Raw genomic sequence first — 15,230 nt, 5'->3', positions numbered from 1 at the left:
AAGTTGAAACCGAAACATTTAGAAACCGGTATTCTAAACCAAAACCGAAACCGAAATTTCTTAATACCGGTATTGTTAAGTTGAAACCGAAATCGTAAAATTTCAAAACCGATATACAAAATCGAAACCGAAACCGAAATTTCCTAATACCGGTATTGAAAAATTGAAACCGAAATCGAAAAAATTAAAAACCGGTATACAAAATCGAAACCAAAACCGAAATTATTTCAATCGGTTTCAAGCCCTGGTTCTAAGAATATTAAAACTATTATCACACACAACTTGGGGTAATTAAATAGAATCGCTGATCAAAATATGTAAATCAACAAGCCATGCAACTATATTACGGATTAATCGCTCATTAGTTTACAAAAACAAATTTAATCCTTGTGATACAGCAATACAAATTCAAAACAAACTAGAATATTAAAAAAAAAAAGAACCATAACATAATTATAAATTGGATACTTGAATACATATGAATAATCGGCAACGAAACGGCAGATGAACAAGCCAAACTAGCTATACACTCACTTGACTTAAAATACATCAACATATCTATACTCAGATATAAGAGAACAGATAAAACAGAACCTCTGACAAAATAAATTAAACATCGAAGCAAATAAATTAAAAACAATTTAAAAAAACAGTCGAAAGATGGAAAAAAACCCAAATATTAATACCAGTAATGAAAAAAACTAAATCGGGCCAGAATTGGCCACACATGGAAATTTGATGGAAATAGGTAACCCACCAATATGCTAATATGGCACAACAATCATAATCAAACACATCTTCGAGGAATACAGAAAGTACGAAAAACGAGTTTAGATCGGCTGAGTGGTATATTCTTAACATGAACATTGTTTTATTTTAAGTCTAGGAGAACTTCTTATAAAAAATATTGAGAATAATGTTAATATCAAACAAAATTTGGGTCCCATTTAATTATCTTATTTTACACAAAATAATATCTTTAATATTTACTCCTAAGTTGTATTAGTCATATTAGAAAAAAAATATTGATGCATAATACCCATAAACTATGACTTCAAAATCACCATTCTAAGATATTTTTTAATGGTGCCTTACGATGTTTAAAAATGTCTGAATAGTATTTATAGGAACCAGTGAACCACATTATTAGTACCTACGTACTTACTATAGGTATACCAACCGGACCCTTTAATTATGGTTATCAATCTATACTAAACCCTTTTTGTATACAATTTAGGATTCATTGGGAGGCAATTCGTTTGAAAATGATCAACCAAATACCTAATCTCGGGAGGCAACTAGTATGCGCACCTATAATCATACTATGTAAGCCAGATATCTACCCGAAGTTTTAGTATATTAAGTAAACGAGGTAGGTACTGTACGTTATAAACTGTACTAGCAATCTTCAAAATATTATGATTGTACTTTAAGTTCAACAACGATGCTCTATAGTTCAAAATCTTTTTGAAAAACATTCCATCAAATCACTTACATTGTTTGAATAATTTAAACTGAGTCTCGCTAAGCAGTGAAATACCTTAAATCAAAAACGTTTATCACAATACACTTTATTATTATCATCATATTTTAACGATAGTAAATATTATTGTTTTATTTTGAATAAAAAAATAGGTACTTAAGTTTGGTAGTGTGTATACAATATTATGCTGACAATACATTGATATCAAGTACTTCAATTTGGCTTACAACTATTTAACCATTGTGATATGTATAATGTAAGTACATAAATACATGTATAAATGCATCATTAATAATTACATACTTTTAATAGAGTTATATAGATTCGTGGATACATACCAATTAACATTACGTTAAGACATATTACTATGGTTTTCATTTTTATAAGTTACAATTTGCTACATGTTATAAAATATATAATATAAACATAAATTATAAGTAGTACTTAATATAAAGTTTGATTTTTATTTATTTCGTATGGCTTTTAATATAAATCAACTTAACTATCAGAAATCCAGAACTATAACAATACATATTAACATAACACGGAAGAGATATTTAGATATAATGGTTTGACTTGGATATAATTATAATTATAAGTTAAGTATAATGGGTTGTGTTTGTTGCTTAATTGTAATTTATACGACTAAAATCCGATGTATTCTCATAACACAATCATTTACATTGGGGAAAAAATATTAAAACTTACCAAACTCCTCAAGAAATTTTCTCCTGTTTATCACTGTTTTCAAAAAAAAAAAACATAATATATAATATATAAATAATTTTTTCTTGGTTGAGGCTTCGACAACTGAGGACATTAGCCTGTGGAACTGTGGGGGAGGGTACTGTAGGTTTTGAACACGTATGTGTTTGTTTTGGCAGAATTTTTAAGTTGGCACCCGTAGGTATATGCCATGCCCGGGTGGGGGATGGCGGCCTCTCCTCCGGACACCGTGACTGCCAGAAGAAAAATGCCGCCCATGCACGTGTGTCGTCGCAACGACGCCTTAGTCCGCTCGGCCACTGCGTCCCTCATAATAATATATTATATTATGTTATAAAATTAATTTATATTGCAATAAATATCACGAAATATTATGTTTGAGTGTTTAAAACAAATTACCTAATTTTTTAAACCTCTTTTCGTAACTTTCATAGTCATCATACAGTTGTATTTGACCTAGAAAACACAATTTATAAAATAAGTTAAATAGTCAGCTATTTTATGGTAAAAGTAAAACATGTTTTTTTCATTATTTGTAAGTAATATATTATATTAGGTATATGTATAGGTATGAGTTAGATTTAAAATGTTTAAAAAAATATTTTTTTTAAGCTTTATGCCATTAACGCTTTTTGCCTCTTAAACTAATTAATTTTACAATTATTCTATTTTGTGAGCTGAGGTCCGATCTATTCTATGATGATGAGTGGTTATTTTACTTAACAGCTATACAAATATATCCAGTGTAATTACACTAATTTACTCATCGTTTGATTTTTTACCATCAAATATTAATTATACCAGTAATTAATGATTTCATCAAACTCTTGACCACTTTCTACAAGTGTCTACCCAATCAATTCTTATGACTCTTCTAAGATCTTCGAAAATTCTTTTAAAAATGTAATTCAGGGGTATGTCAAGTTCAAAAAACTTACTATGTTTTATAAGATGAAACAGATGATTATTAATGGCTATATCTAAACCTGAAATTGTATTAATAATACTGACAATTAATTAATTGTATTAATAATTTAAAATACATTTTTATTACAATGACCAACTAAAATAATAATGCATGTTAATATTAAAAAAGATGGGTAGGTGAGTACTATTCTGCTGTACAGTAGGTGTCTAGAGTGGTCGCTGTAACAGATGTATTAAATTTGAATGCATGATATAAAATCTTTGTCTACAATTAAAGATTCTGAGCGAAGACGTTCTGTCAGCTTATAATATTACTAAGAATATTTTATGTTAATATTATTGTTATTAAACAGTAGGTTAAATTAATTGTTGACAAAAATCACGTGATGTTTTCTTTTTCTTTTTACCATCTTTAAGCAGCAGTAAATTGTCTAATATTTGTTGATATTTTTCATTCGATAAATAAACTGTGTTTTCGAATTTTTCCGACATTTACTTAATTCAGTATAGAAACGTTCAGACATTTTTATAATATAGGTTTCTCAACACGACAACACGACAAACACTCTAAGAGTGAGAAAAAATTATATTTTAAAGACGTATTTTGAATTTGCCCGTATACACGAACAACATAATAATAGCATTATTTAATAATGACGATAATGCATCGCACACATCGTGTTGTACCTATATATGCGATAAGATAATCGTCAAGATAAGCATTGATTTCAAAGGTTAGGTGAAGTTTTATATTGATTGTAATACTTTTCCTGCTCATTTTTGTCATTCTATAGAATACCTAGGATTTCTATATAATACCGGATTCAACACTTTGCCGGTAACATATACAGTAGACAAGTAATACGAATAATATTTTTAAATTACAACAAAATAACTAAAATCGTTATTCTTTGTAAAATATATATAAAAAACTGTATTTTATATTTATAGATTTTTTGGTTACAACATGGAAATCTTGTCAATCATTTACGATCATTCGCTATAAAATTTAAACTTTTTATATGTTTTTAACTACAAATTAATTTCTAAGTTTTAGAGATTTTTATGAATTTTGTTAAAATTTGAACATATTAAATTATAAAAAAAATCATGTCTATGTATCTTTAATAATTTTTAAATTTCTATTACGAAAACTTATGAGGAATCTTGCATTACAATTTTAAGCATTTTGACCCAACAACAACTATAGAATTGACAACTTTTGGACAAAGACTAAAAAATGTATACATGTCTAAACATATTTCAATAAGAGTCAACATATTATTAATATAATATTATCATGTATAGAAAATGATAATTATCATTTAGTGATTTCATGTATTTATGCTTAACTAACACTCTTAAATAATTAAATTGTTTTTATTTTTTTTAGGGAACTTTTTTTTTATTACAGATAGGAAAATTGTTGGTGAATCTTTTATTACATTTTATTAAATTTAGAACTTAAGTAGAGGTACCTATTGTATACAATATTTATCAATTTCTAACTCGAAATAATTTTCAAATTTTCGTGATTTTGACGAAAGTTGTCAAAATTCTACTTTCAGACGCTTATAAAAAAATATTATAGATTTACAATAATTTTTTTTCAAATTTCCATTAACAACAACTTATGACAAACTTTGTATTACATTTTCAAGTTTATTGACTGAGCAAAACACGACAAAAGTTTTAAAAAAAAATAATTTAAATCGAAATGTTCTTATGTCTGCAAATAGCACAGAGTCAAAATTTTTTAAAAATTGGACAGTACTTTTATAAGAAATGCTATACTCCGTTCAGATTAAGATTGAACAGGCGGCTCGACCAAAACACGTTTTTTCCCGCATTTCTGACATTGGTGGGAGCGTATGCACGGCGGCCAGCACCGGCGCCGACAATCGACGACGCCCGGCGATGACTGTCGGCCAATCACAGAACGCATAGCCATCGCATAGGGGGACAGGCACTGTCCGTTGACTCAGTCTGCATGCGCGAAGCCGGTTCAATCTTAACCTGAACGGAGTATAGTATACATTTTCGGTGGAAATTACATGTATCTGTGGTTATGTTTTTAAATTTACCTATACCAATAATAAAAATAAAATTTGCAAGGCTGGGCATTAACGAGTTAAAAAGTTAAGTTACTTTTAACTAAGTTACTAACGAGTTAATTTTTTTTTAAGAAGTAACTTCTATCTTAACGAGTTATTTTTTTTTAAAGAAACTTCTAACTTAAATCGTTAATTTATTTTATAATCACGTTGAATTATATACATTTATTATTAATTTGATTATTAATACTTAGTTCATAGTTGGTAATAACAAAGTAAAATTAAAAAGTTTTTCCATCACTTTAGAAAACTTTTAGGTAAAAAAAAAAAATATACAAACAATTTAATTATTTTGTTGGATTTCATAATTTATAAGTACTCACAACAAAATACATTTTTTTAAGATATAAAGACCTACATTATTACATTATAATATTATGTTGTTTGTAAATCTTTAACATGAGGTGTAAATGGTGTAATTATAAGTTTTATATGAAACAAAAAAAGTAACTTATTTTTAACTAAGTTAAGTTACTTATTTTTTCCAACTAACTTGTAACTTTAACAAGTTAAATAAAAAATGAAAGTAACTTTTAACTTTAAACTTAACTTACATTTTTCTAAATTAACTTAACTTAAAGAGTTAAAAAAAATAGTTAAATTGCCCAGCCTTGCAAATTTGTCGAAACTTGTTAGCGTATAAATCTCGTTTTTAAAGTACAAACTAGATTCACTTTTATACGAGAAAAAATTCTTAAGAAGAAAATCAAAGCATTTTTACTTCCCAAAATGCGAAGACAGACACATATACACACATACACACAAACATCACACATCATTGTAAAATTAGTACATCCATGGCGATTAGAATCTAAAATTTGAATTAACTCACTGTAATTGTCTAATCTGTATCCATATTCTTTTGGTGTTTCACTTAGTTTTGGAAATCCTAAAATTAAATTGTATATATTAAATGCAATATCAGATATAATAAATGTATAGCGGTATTCTTATGTTCCTGTATAATGATATTTTATTTGGAAATTTTATTTTTATTATATTTTCATGCGAACCCTTTTCGGATAGATTACAAATTATATACTCAATAAGTTCATCTATATTACATCATATTAAACATTTTTTTTTCATGTACTTCAATTTTCAAGAGTTCAAGCGTTTGATAGAATTAATATGTATAAGTATTAATCCGTCATTTTTCTCAAATAACTATTTTGAACGGAATCAACTATTTAAAATTGTCTTACTTAGTTTTAAATCTAAAAATTCGTCCTTTGTTAATGGCTGTATAACTAGGTAATCAAAAAGAACAATATTTTTAAAACTTCAATTTTATTGTGTTTTATAGTTATAGGTACACTTTTTAAATATCTAATGTTATAAAAATATAATAGACATTACACATTCATATTTACAAACACACATACATGCACGCAAACATTGATAATATGTTTTATTTTCATTCTAAACTTCTAAAGTATGGTCGCTTACACTAGATTCTTTAAAATAGACTTCAAAATGTTTCGAATGGTTTCATTTTGTATGATTATTAGTTATAACAATTATATAAAAAAAAAAACAAGGCAGTGACAACAGATTAATTAACCTTATCGACTTACATGATTTGAAAGTTTCTTTTGCATAATTTTCTAATTCCTCATAATCACTAAAATCATAATCTGGAATCATAGCTGTTAGTTACAATTTATTCCTGCACTGTTTATTAGTACGTGTATATATTATGTATAAAAATAACTGTAGTGGTGGTTTGGGTACGTTATGAACGTATATTCTTCTTTTTTTCATGACTTTATAGGTTCAGACGCTCAGTCAAACAGAGAGCGGGCTGCTATGGTGTACGTAGACCGCGACCGGCAGCGGTCCGGTTATATTATTTTACAGTGCCCGCGTAGACAGACCGCTTTCTGTTTAACTGAGCCTTTAGATGTTTATACTTTGTAGTATAGTTATGTATCGTTGTACTTAACGTGTAGGTAATGTGCATTTCAACTTTTATTGATACAAGTAATTACTCCTTGACATACCACGATAAAAGCAATAACATGTGACAATGTAGGTACTCGAGCTAGAGTAATGAATAATATTATAGAATGTCTGATGCGACTGGAAGCAAGACATCGAAGACGCGGAGCACAATGTAAAATAAGGAGCTTTCAAGTCGCAGTACGCATTGAAGGTGACTTGGGGCCAGTGCCGCAACTACACATTACGGGGCTGATGTGCAAATCTTAATTTGGGGCCTAAATTTTTTTTTCAAAAAAATATGTTAGCTGACGCTTATATTATAGAGGTAGTCTAGTAAATATTTGATTTTACTGTCTTAAAATGTTTTATAGACGTCTTACTAATAGTTTTTCATATTATTAGGTAGGTATACAGAAAAGTGTTATGCAAAAAAATGGCATATTACATTATTACAAAATGTTAGAATACCTGTAGTCTGTAGACTGTAGTTTTACTTGACCAGAATTTTTTAAATCAAATTTTTAGTAAAATAATTTTAAAAGTAGCATAATTTTATTAATTTTATGGATAAAACACCTGCACAATAACTGTCGGCAAGAGATATAGACAAAATAGTTATGTTGTAGGTACCTAAAATTTGAATTCAGTTACAAAATTAAAATTAATTATTATATTAGTATAAATAACTAATCAAAAAATTAAAATTAAATTATTTAATTGTGTAATTGTAATAGTTGTATAATTATTTTAAAAATTGCATTATAGTATAACTTCAACTCATTTTTAAATAATCTAACAAAATTGTTTTTTCCTCGCTTTTGCGTTTGCAAAGTTGTCAATGATTTTTTCATCTGATTCTCTACATCGATTTCGGAAGTTTTTCTCCTTTCTATATATTCGGAATGAAAATACCACTGAGACGTTCTTGACTTATGGAATTGCGCAAAAAATGTTTGATCAATTTGAGTTTAGAGAAACTTCTTTCCGCAGATGCTACAGTAACAGGAATGGTTAGAAATATAAGACAAGCAGCTAGAACATCAGCAAAACTTGTTGATAAATCCATAGGTATCAATTATATAAAAAGCCAAATCTGTATGGTCTTCAGTCCTGATACAATAGTTTTATCAAATTGTTTTTTACTTCAATTTTCCACAAATACGGCTATACAATTATAAATTTTAACACATCGATTTGGGGGCCTATATCGGAATGGGGGCCCGGGGGCCGATGTGCAATGCACACCTTGCACACCCGGTAGTTGCGGCACTGCTTGGGGCCGGAAACAATATTATGGTCATTCGTACGTAATGCCTTAGCTAGTGACTCCGAGTACATGCGTCTGCCCTCAGTGCGTTACCCGCATGCGGTGAAATAATGGCTATTGTATTTTCCCGGCATGCGTGCAAATCAGCTAGGACACGGCAGTATGCTATATTGCTCAAACGAAAAAACAACTGGAAAGATACAAAAGCATATTATATATTCACGAAATATTATCGAAACGGGAAAAGAAGGAGAGTGCTAGGCAACTACATATCACCAGTCTTAGAGAATAAGACGTATGTAGTTCGCTGCAGGTAAAACTAAGATGGATAGAGGCAGTGGCGTATTTGCGGAGAGGGATTAGGCTCCCCAAGACAAAAATATAAATGTACCTAGTGTAATTTAAATAATTCCTCATTGTTAGTTTACAATAAACGATGCAGATATGAGGGGAAGGACTGCTTACAGGGTCGAAGTACCTCCGTGAAGTTAGAGTGATTCGTCAACCCCCCCCCCCCCCCAAAAAAAAAGCTGGTTATAAAATTAGTGTAGTTAGGTAAATGAGTTTGAAAAATGTATAATAATAATATATATGTATATATTGAGCAAACAAAACAAACAAGATGAAAGTTTAAAAAGCAGGTAAGTGGATGTCGCTCCACTGTACAATATATTACAAGTGGGCCATTGTATAATGGTTGTATTAGACTTGAATTCAATTATATAATATCATTGTATAAGAAAAACGATTCTGAGCGGAGACGGTTTGTCAGTCTGGGTATTTTATATTTTGTTATTATTTATTTTATCATGTAAGTTGAATTAATATTAAAATATTATAATTTTTTATTCGTTTCTATGGTGATACACAAAGCGTTAGAGATTAAAATCCTATTTTTAGCGTTTTTTTCGTAATTTTCCGGTGGTTTTTCCCGTGGCATTAAACAACTATTGAGAAAATCTAAAAATTATCTCTCTAAAGTACCATTTTGATATAATTTGCTAAAAGATAAGGTACTATAATATGTTGAAATCGAAACACTCCTTCTGGAAAAAATTTTGTATACAGGATATAAAAATAAAAAAAATAAAAAAATAAACACCATTGTAAAAACAATAGCTTCCTCGCTCCGCTCAGAATCTAAAACAAAACATTGATAACAGGTTTGCAACCTCATCCAATAAGCATGTTATGAGTAAATAAAGACAATTTTATACATTTAGAGTACTTAAATTACTATAAAATTACTAGTTTCTGCATAAGCTAACCATGTACTATAATACAATGAAACCTCTTCTAACGGTCGTCACCTCCCAATAGCAGATATTTCTTGGGAAACAACTAAAAAGTTTCTATAATCAGAACCATTTAAATAACGGAAACGGAATTACCGCAACCGAGAGTATCCGATATTTAGAGGATTCGCTGTAGGTCTAGCAAGTACTATTAATCATTTTAATACCTTTGCACAAATTAATTGGTTGGCCAAAGGGACTCATTGGGAAATAAGAATTAGAGACCGTTCGTCCGAGCTCTGTTTATAACTCCTAATAACCATGATTATATTACTATTTCTAATAAATTGTTTTAAGCGAGCTCGCTACTGCCGTAAATTTTAGCTAAAAAGACCTAAAGTATTGACAAAATTAAAGTTAGTTAACGTTGTCCGATTTTGGATTATGAAACAAATTTGAACTCACCAGTAAATAGTCTATAGATCCTACCAAACACATTGTAAAAACTAAATTTTTATTATTGTGAATTGCAATTGAAAACTTTAAAATATGAACTTTTTCGAATCACAGTTAAAATTAAAATTAATATTAAAAACGGAAAATGTTTCGTACGATCTACAGACATTTTCTGCTGAATTTTAATATTTTTTTCAGAATCAAAATCAGACAACGTTAACTAACTTTAATTTTGTCAAAACAAATGTATGATTTTGTAAAATTCGTGCAGTGAAATTTGTATAGTTATCAAGTTATTATCATGTGCATGCGCGTACGAGAGTGAGTACCCGCATTTAATTTCACTCACACTAATTATAATTTACAACTAACGCATAGATCCCGGGTGGCTATGACAAGTTTAGAAATTGCCTAAATGTTGCTCCTTTAAATATAATGACCGTAGCGAGGCCTTTAATAAAACCTAGTACGAATTAAAAGTTCACGTACCTTTTTGAAATTGTTCTATTCTCATCTTGTAACTTGTATATTTCTCAAATGGACGTGGAAGAACTAAATAAAGAGAGAACATAATATTGTATAATTAATCATAAATACGCGTAATCAATATAAAATATACATATTATTATAACTTTTGTTTTACAATATTAGTATTCTTTGATTCATAAGAATATTGTTATAACATTTTTTATTAGACATTTGTCATACAGCAGGTTGAATTAATTTTTACCAAAAAATGTCATTTGAAAATGTAATTGTGTGTACCTAATGAGTACATAATATCTGAGCTCGTGGTGGTGCCTGCCAAGTTCCAGCAATACTACTTATCCTAATACTAATACCCTCATATCTCTGGTTCGTCTTAAGATGAACTTTTGAAATTTGAAACATAGCTTAAGCCTAAGGAGCTTAGGACATTGCACAAATTTAAACCCTTAAAATTAAACTTTTGCAAAAGGAGAACACTTCAAACTATAGTAAACCCAAAAACTATAATATTATTTTAAATAAAATAATATAGAACAAATAAATTATACATGTAGTATAATTTATTTATATTAATGTAGGTATTAATATGAAATATAAAGTAAGCCTAAATAATAGGAGACGTAGTTCAGAGGTGAAAACAACAAGCTATTTTACCTAGTCACACATTAATGTAATTCAACAATATTAGGGATGTATTAATACCCACAGCTACAATACGATAATACACAATATTATCATGTAAAATTAATTATACATTTAGTATAATTTATAATAGATAATGTGGGCAAATAACGAGAAGCGTAGATCAGAGGTGAAAACAACAAGTTGTTTTACCTAGTCCCACAATAATGCAATTCGACATTACTAGGGAAGTAATATTAGAATATATGGGGTTTCATCGATTCCGCCAGACCCTTTTATACTTGGGGATAAGGTTTATCGATTCCGTCAGCACCGATTCCACTAGTGCAGGTAGTCTAAAAAAAACCTATCGATTCCGCCAGGGAAAAAATAATCTTCCCGAACATTTTAGTTTTATTTTATTTACATAGCCATAATATTATAAATATTATATGAAAAATTATATGAAAAAATCGGTTTCTTTGAATTCCATAAAGTTAATTATATTATTTGTAATTCTACTATTTTTATACGAAGAAACTATTATGTTCGGATTTATTGATAAAAATCCCTATGCAATTACTGAGTATTACGAAATATTAATATATACATTATTACTAAACTTATGATTCAAAATTGCAAATACAAATAATATAGTGTGATGTTATTGTAATATACAATTAAATATTAATGTAATCGAATAATGATCTCAACCATAATATAATATTATAACATAATATTATGTCGAATGCAAAAGTAGGAACGAGGCACCTAAATTAGGTACAAAATATTCAAGTTAATAACACGAAATTAGTTCTGCTGAACGTAAATTTTCTATATCGTATATTGTACACTTATTATACAAAGTAGCCATATTTCAGGGCTTTAGACTCAGCCCTTATAATAGTTAATAGATAATAAAAAATCGAGTCTACAGTAATTAGACAGGAAAATAAAATGGACATTTTTAAAAACCGTTCCAAAAACCAAAACCGAAAATTTTCTAAAACCGTTCTTTAAACCGTTAAAATATTTGAAAAACATTTTTTAAAACCAAAAAAATTTACAAACCGATCTTAAAACCTAAACCAAAACCAGAAAATTTAGAAAACCGTTCTCAAGAACTAAAACCGTAACCGTTAAAATTTGAAACGGTTTCGATTCCTGATTAAAAGATTATGAGGCTAAAAAAATTAACCGCTCACATTTCATCAGTTTGGCATCATCCCATTATAAAAAATAACATTGTAAAATTTAAAACTATGTTTGACTAAATTAATTTATATTAAAATTGAATATTGACTTATTTTGTAGATACCTATATTATTATTATTGTGACATTTTATTTATTTAACTACATTGTATTATTTTATATATATTAATTCACATTGCATTAGTTTGGCATCCATCATACTGTAAAAAATATCATTGTAGAACTTCAAGCTATATTTGACTAAATTAATTATTGAATTATTTTGTTGATACTTATATTATTATTATTATTGTAACATTTTATATATATATTGTATTGTATTAATTATTATACTGATTATTAATTTATTTATAATATTTAAATGAATTATTGAATTATGTTTTAGATATATTATTATTATTATTATTATTATTATTATTATTATTATAATTATTATTATTATTATTATTATTGTTATTATATTATTATTATTATTATTATAACAGAAACAGGTTGACAGCAGCAGTTGCCAGGTCGAAGTAAAAATTGGTAGGTGGCGGAATCGATAGGTTTTTTTTAGACAGGCGGAGTCGATAGTGGCGGAATCGATGCTACATTGGCGGAATCGATAGGTCCCCAGAATATATCTATCACGCCACCAATACGTCATTGTTAGAACCCGCATAAATACGGGTAGAGTTACTTAGCAGATAGTCAGCCTTTGTCGTAGGTCCAAAAGTCTAAAAGTGTTTATAATTATCACCTATATCTTTCTCAACCACAACTCAAGACAACGAACGTGCGACGTCGTTAAATAATTATTGTATTAGTGTTCAACGTGTCCAGCACGGCGATCACTACAAACTTTGAATTTTTGTTACTACCTGAATCACCGAAAAATGATAAGGTTCTTCCAGTTTATGTAGATAGAAACGTGAAATTTGGCACAATGGTAGGCATTGTAGTGCAAATAAAGAGGAAAATCTAAAAATTGCAATTTTCTTAAACTTAATACCGCTTTGGTTAGGGTAGTTCTAAATACATTAAGTGACATTATATAAACGACCACCACACTTAGCATCAAATAAATTCATTTTTTTACTCAGCTCAGAATCTAAAAATTATTATTGATATTACATAACCATTTACTAGATTAGGGAATTACAAATATAGTTAAATTAATGTCTTGTCCAATTTACCAGAATTCTTCAAGAAAAATACCTAATTCAGTGATTCAGGACTATCCTTTCAGAGCCGATTTATTATTTATACTTAAACTCATAACTTATTATTATAATAGAATACGACGCATATAGAACTTATAAATATAGGTAACTTACCATATTTGAAAGCTTTATAACTGGGGTAGCTAAATGCTTTTATGTAGTGAAAATCATACATACACTCTAAAAATGTTTGTTGAGTAGAAATTAATATAAGTAAAATAATATATTGATATTATATTATAAATGTTTACTGATTTCTGTATATGCCATAATATGATACATATTATGTATACACACAGATATACAGCATAAATAATAATACAAACTAGGTACCTATTTAAACTATAAACAGTAATTAGTTATTACAAACTAAAAAAATGTTTAAGAGGTTACCTTTATACGATTCTCCTTCACGCTTGCCGTTTTCATCTATAAATATATTATAAAGAACCTTTTTTTAAAAAAACATTTTTTCAATAAGATACCTATGTGGATATGCTCTATTAATAATTAAATTATTATTGATATTACATAACCATTTACTAGATTAGGGAATTACAAATATAGTTAAATTAATGTCTTGTCCAATTTACCAGAATTCTTCAAGAAAAATAACTCAATTAAATACATATAGATATTATAGCAATAGCCAATTATATTATAACATAAAGGTGCATCGTGTATATATAAAGATATACCATACTGCGGCATACGGGCTTATTGTAATTATAATAATATTATTAAATATTAATAACTAATAAATTATATGATATTATTTTATTTTATTGATATAGGTACAAATCAAAAAAGGTGGGTAAGTGGATGTCGCTCTGCTGTACAGTAGGTTACAAGTGGGTCACTGTAATGGATGGTGTTAAATTTGAATTCAATGATATAATATCATGGTATTAGAAAAACGATTCTGAGCCAAAACGGAAAACGGTCAGTCAGCCTATAATATTACTAAAGTATATTTGATGATATTATTGTGAATAAAGTAATTTATATATAACCTATTTACGTGGAACCTTGTTTTTAATTTTTTATCCTTTGCTATAAAAGTTGAACATTTTATATATTTTTAACTAAAAATAATTATTAAATTTTAAATTTGATATATTTTGCCAAAATTCAAACTTTAAATGCTTATAAAAAAAAATGTGCCCATGTATTTTCAATATTTTTCAACTGCTATTGTTAAATATACCAGGGGCCTTACATTACATTTTCAAGCTTTTTTACCCAACAAATAAATTTTTATTGATATTTATAGAAAAAAAACTAAAAAATTGAAAACTGACAATGTCCGTAAAGAGCTCAAAATAAGTCAAAATATTTGGAAAATATTATGGTGTATAGAAAATGCTAATATAAACATTCAGTCAAAATTTCATGTACCTACGGTCATTTGTTTAAGAGTTGCACCAAAAACCAAAATCAATTTTCTTGAAAACAGATTTTGCGTAAAAATTCCCGTTTTCCCTTAATTTTTCTTTTGTTTTACACGGCGCTTTTGTAAACTACTGGGACATTTTTACTTTTAACCCCCC

The 15,230-nt window shown here is 28.3% G+C and overlaps 1 protein-coding gene across 1 annotated transcript in view; it reads right to left on the bottom strand.

Moving 5' to 3' along the window:
• Positions 1-15,230, bottom strand: part of LOC100571853 — a 66,026-nt gene that overhangs the window by 2,892 nt on the left and 47,904 nt on the right. Inside the window, exons 27-36 of the mRNA XM_029487624.1 lie at positions 14,074-14,109; positions 13,795-13,860; positions 10,642-10,704; positions 6,828-6,887; positions 6,456-6,500; positions 6,083-6,139; positions 3,148-3,195; positions 2,609-2,665; positions 2,192-2,224; positions 1,496-1,540 (exon numbers count right to left, since the gene is read on the bottom strand). Coding sequence (XP_029343484.1) covers positions 1,496-1,540; positions 2,192-2,224; positions 2,609-2,665; positions 3,148-3,195; positions 6,083-6,139; positions 6,456-6,500; positions 6,828-6,887; positions 10,642-10,704; positions 13,795-13,860; positions 14,074-14,109 — 510 coding nt within the window. The remainder of the gene's footprint in view (positions 1-1,495; positions 1,541-2,191; positions 2,225-2,608; positions 2,666-3,147; positions 3,196-6,082; positions 6,140-6,455; positions 6,501-6,827; positions 6,888-10,641; positions 10,705-13,794; positions 13,861-14,073; positions 14,110-15,230) is intronic.

Source organism: Acyrthosiphon pisum, chromosome A1, assembly GCF_005508785.2.
Source record: "Acyrthosiphon pisum isolate AL4f chromosome A1, pea_aphid_22Mar2018_4r6ur, whole genome shotgun sequence".
Taxonomy (NCBI): domain Eukaryota; kingdom Metazoa; phylum Arthropoda; class Insecta; order Hemiptera; family Aphididae; genus Acyrthosiphon; species Acyrthosiphon pisum.
This window is presented reverse-complemented; position numbering and strand designations above follow the sequence as displayed.